This window comes from Ciconia boyciana, chromosome 4, assembly GCF_034638445.1.
Source record: "Ciconia boyciana chromosome 4, ASM3463844v1, whole genome shotgun sequence".
NCBI classification, from domain to species: Eukaryota; Metazoa; Chordata; class Aves; order Ciconiiformes; family Ciconiidae; genus Ciconia; species Ciconia boyciana.
In genome coordinates this window covers 90,229,105-90,231,543 of record NC_132937.1, presented here as the reverse complement: position 1 = coordinate 90,231,543, position 2,439 = coordinate 90,229,105, and the positions used below count along the sequence as shown (strand labels likewise).

At 58.8% G+C, this 2,439-nt stretch overlaps 1 protein-coding gene across 1 annotated transcript; it reads right to left on the bottom strand.

Moving 5' to 3' along the window:
- Positions 1-409: 409 nt before the first annotated feature.
- On the bottom strand, positions 410-1,965 carry TUSC1 (tumor suppressor candidate 1). The gene is given in 3 exon segments (XM_072859095.1): positions 410-1,867; positions 1,869-1,919; positions 1,921-1,965. Coding segments are annotated over 3 exon segments (771 nt in total). The 3' UTR covers positions 410-1,192.
- Between the last annotated feature and the right edge of the window lie 474 nt (positions 1,966-2,439).

Below are 2,439 nucleotides of genomic sequence, written 5' to 3'. Positions count from 1 at the left end.
AAGATACTTAGAAAGGATGGATTTTCACCTTTTCATGGTACTTTAACTATGAACTGAAACAGACCTTGGGTATTAAAGCTTTAAGGAACTAATCCCAAACCTGAAGGCATCAGCCAGCTTTAAATGACAAAAAAATGAAGGAACATTACAAAACCAACTGATGTCTCAGTTCTTTACAAGGCTTGCTTTCAAGCAGTAGATTTTCTAGAGGAGGCCAGGTCTGAAAAATAGCTAAGTAATTCGCTTTCAAACAGTAGATTTTCTTAAGGAAGAAACGTCCAAAAAATAACGAACTCCTTCAGCTTTGAGGAAGTGCATTACAAAGGTCTGAAGGGCATTTCATCTACAATTTCAAAATAACTCCCTGTCAAAAAAAAATCACACTTAAGACAAATAATTTGGTGTGTCGTGGTTTTATTATCAGCTGCAATTTTATGAGAAAATGTGAAATTCAAACCAATATTCATGTGACATGCGACGGTGAACAAAGTCCATAATTAAAAATACAAATACTGTTTTTCAGTAAACGTCCAGACAATTCAGAGGGGTCCAAATGACCACCAACTTTTACTGGAATGTTGACAAAGAAGCTTGCAAGCTTCCTCCACTCCCTTTCCTAACAGACATACACAGGCTACTAAGAACTAGTCAGAGCCATCTTTTGATAGTCTCCATTGCTATTGCGGTCTACATGACAGTCGCTAACTCAAAGAGAAAAAAGGTGATCAACAGCTGGTCCCCGAAGGAAGCACAGTTCAATGCTATGAGGTGACATGAGACCAAGTGCTCTTTTCACCGTGGTTCTTTTCTCCATGACAACAGCTGCTTTGAGGCATTCCTCGACTAAAACACTGGCCTCTTCCAAGCGTCAGTCTTCCAGCTGAACCTGCTTCTCCTTGATCACGGTCAATGCTTCCTGGTCGTACATCTGGGAAGAGGATTAAAAAAACCCAACCAACTCTTCCCCTACCCTTTCTTTGGGAAGAGCCTGTTTCGACTGAAAGCGTGGGGGTCAGCCCCGCGCTTCACCGGGGGCAACGAAGGAAGGAAGGAAGGAAGGAGGGGGTGATCCACTTCTCCCCCGCCCCGAGGTCCAGCGCTGCCCGCGGAGGCGGCAGGGCGGGCACGCAGGAAGGCCCGCAGCGCCGCCCCGCACAGCAGCCTCCCCGGCCGCCCCTTCCGCCGGCGCCGGCTAGACGGGCGGCACCAGGCTCCTCTTCTCCAGCGGCTGCTCGGGGGGAGACGGCGGCGCCTCGTCCTCCTCCAGCAGCTCGTTCAACTCCCCGTCGTCCAGCTCCGAGGCCTCCGGTCCGCCGGCGGCCCGGCAGCGCCGCAGGTGCTGCAAGGCCCGGCGGTGCTTCTCTTGCAGCCGCCCCAGCTGGGCGCGCAGGGCCTCCGCCTCCTCGCCCGGGTCCGCGGCGGCGGGCTGGTCGGGGCCGGCAGGGCCGGGACCCAGCAGGGCCTGGCGGAAGAGGCAGCGGTTCTCGCGGCGCAGGCGGCGGTTCTCCAGCCGCAGCCGCGCGTTCTCTTGGCGCAGCCGCGCGTTGTGCCACTCCCGCTCCTCCCGCTGCCGCAGCGCCTCGCTGTGGCTGGCCGCCAGGTCCGCGTACCGCTCCGCCAGCTGCTGCAGCGAGCCCCGCGACTGGCCGCGCCAGCCCTCTTGGCCGCCGCCCGGCTCGGCGAACTCCTCCGCCCCGCCGCGGCGGCCGCTACCGGCGGCGGCGAGCCCCGCCCGGCCTCTCCGCGCCGAGCCGTTACAGCCCCAGCGCCCGTCCACAACGCGCATGCGCCTCATCCGTGCCGTTCCCGCAGCCCGCCTGCACGCCCCTCCGCCGCCGCCGCCGCCGCCGCGAGAGGAGGGACACGCGCGGCGCCGGTGCCGCCTTATGCAAATAGAGGGGCGGGGCCTTGGCCGCAGCGCGGGGTCGGGTCGGCGGAACAGCCGCCGCGGGCTGGCGGCGCCATTTTGGGGGCGGGGCCAGGTGCGGCGAGGGCTCAGCTGGGCCGGGGCGGGCCCGGGCCTTGCTGCGGCTCGGCCGGCGAGCGCGGGTCTTGGGGCTTCAGCCCGGAAACCCGTCACCGGCTTTTTGGGTCATAACTTGTTCTCCTCCGCCCTGTTTCCCAACCAGGTGAGGTGAGGGAGGGGCTGGGGCCGCTGGGCGGTCCCCTCTCAGAATACACCAGTGTGTATGTCGTCCCCCCCCCCGTTGCCTCTCTGACAAGGTGGGGTTTCAGTGGCTGGCGTGGTTGCGCAGTCCGCCAGTGTTCATGTGGGCCTCGTTTTTATCGTTGCTTGGAAGTGGTGGCTACAGCGCAGAGGAAAGTTAATGGCAGCTCAGAAGCACTTGCCAAATTAAGATCTCGTTGTATAAATGTTGCTTGGTCCATTCAAGTGTTGCTGGGTTGTTGGGATTTAAGAAATAAGAAATGCAGGCTATA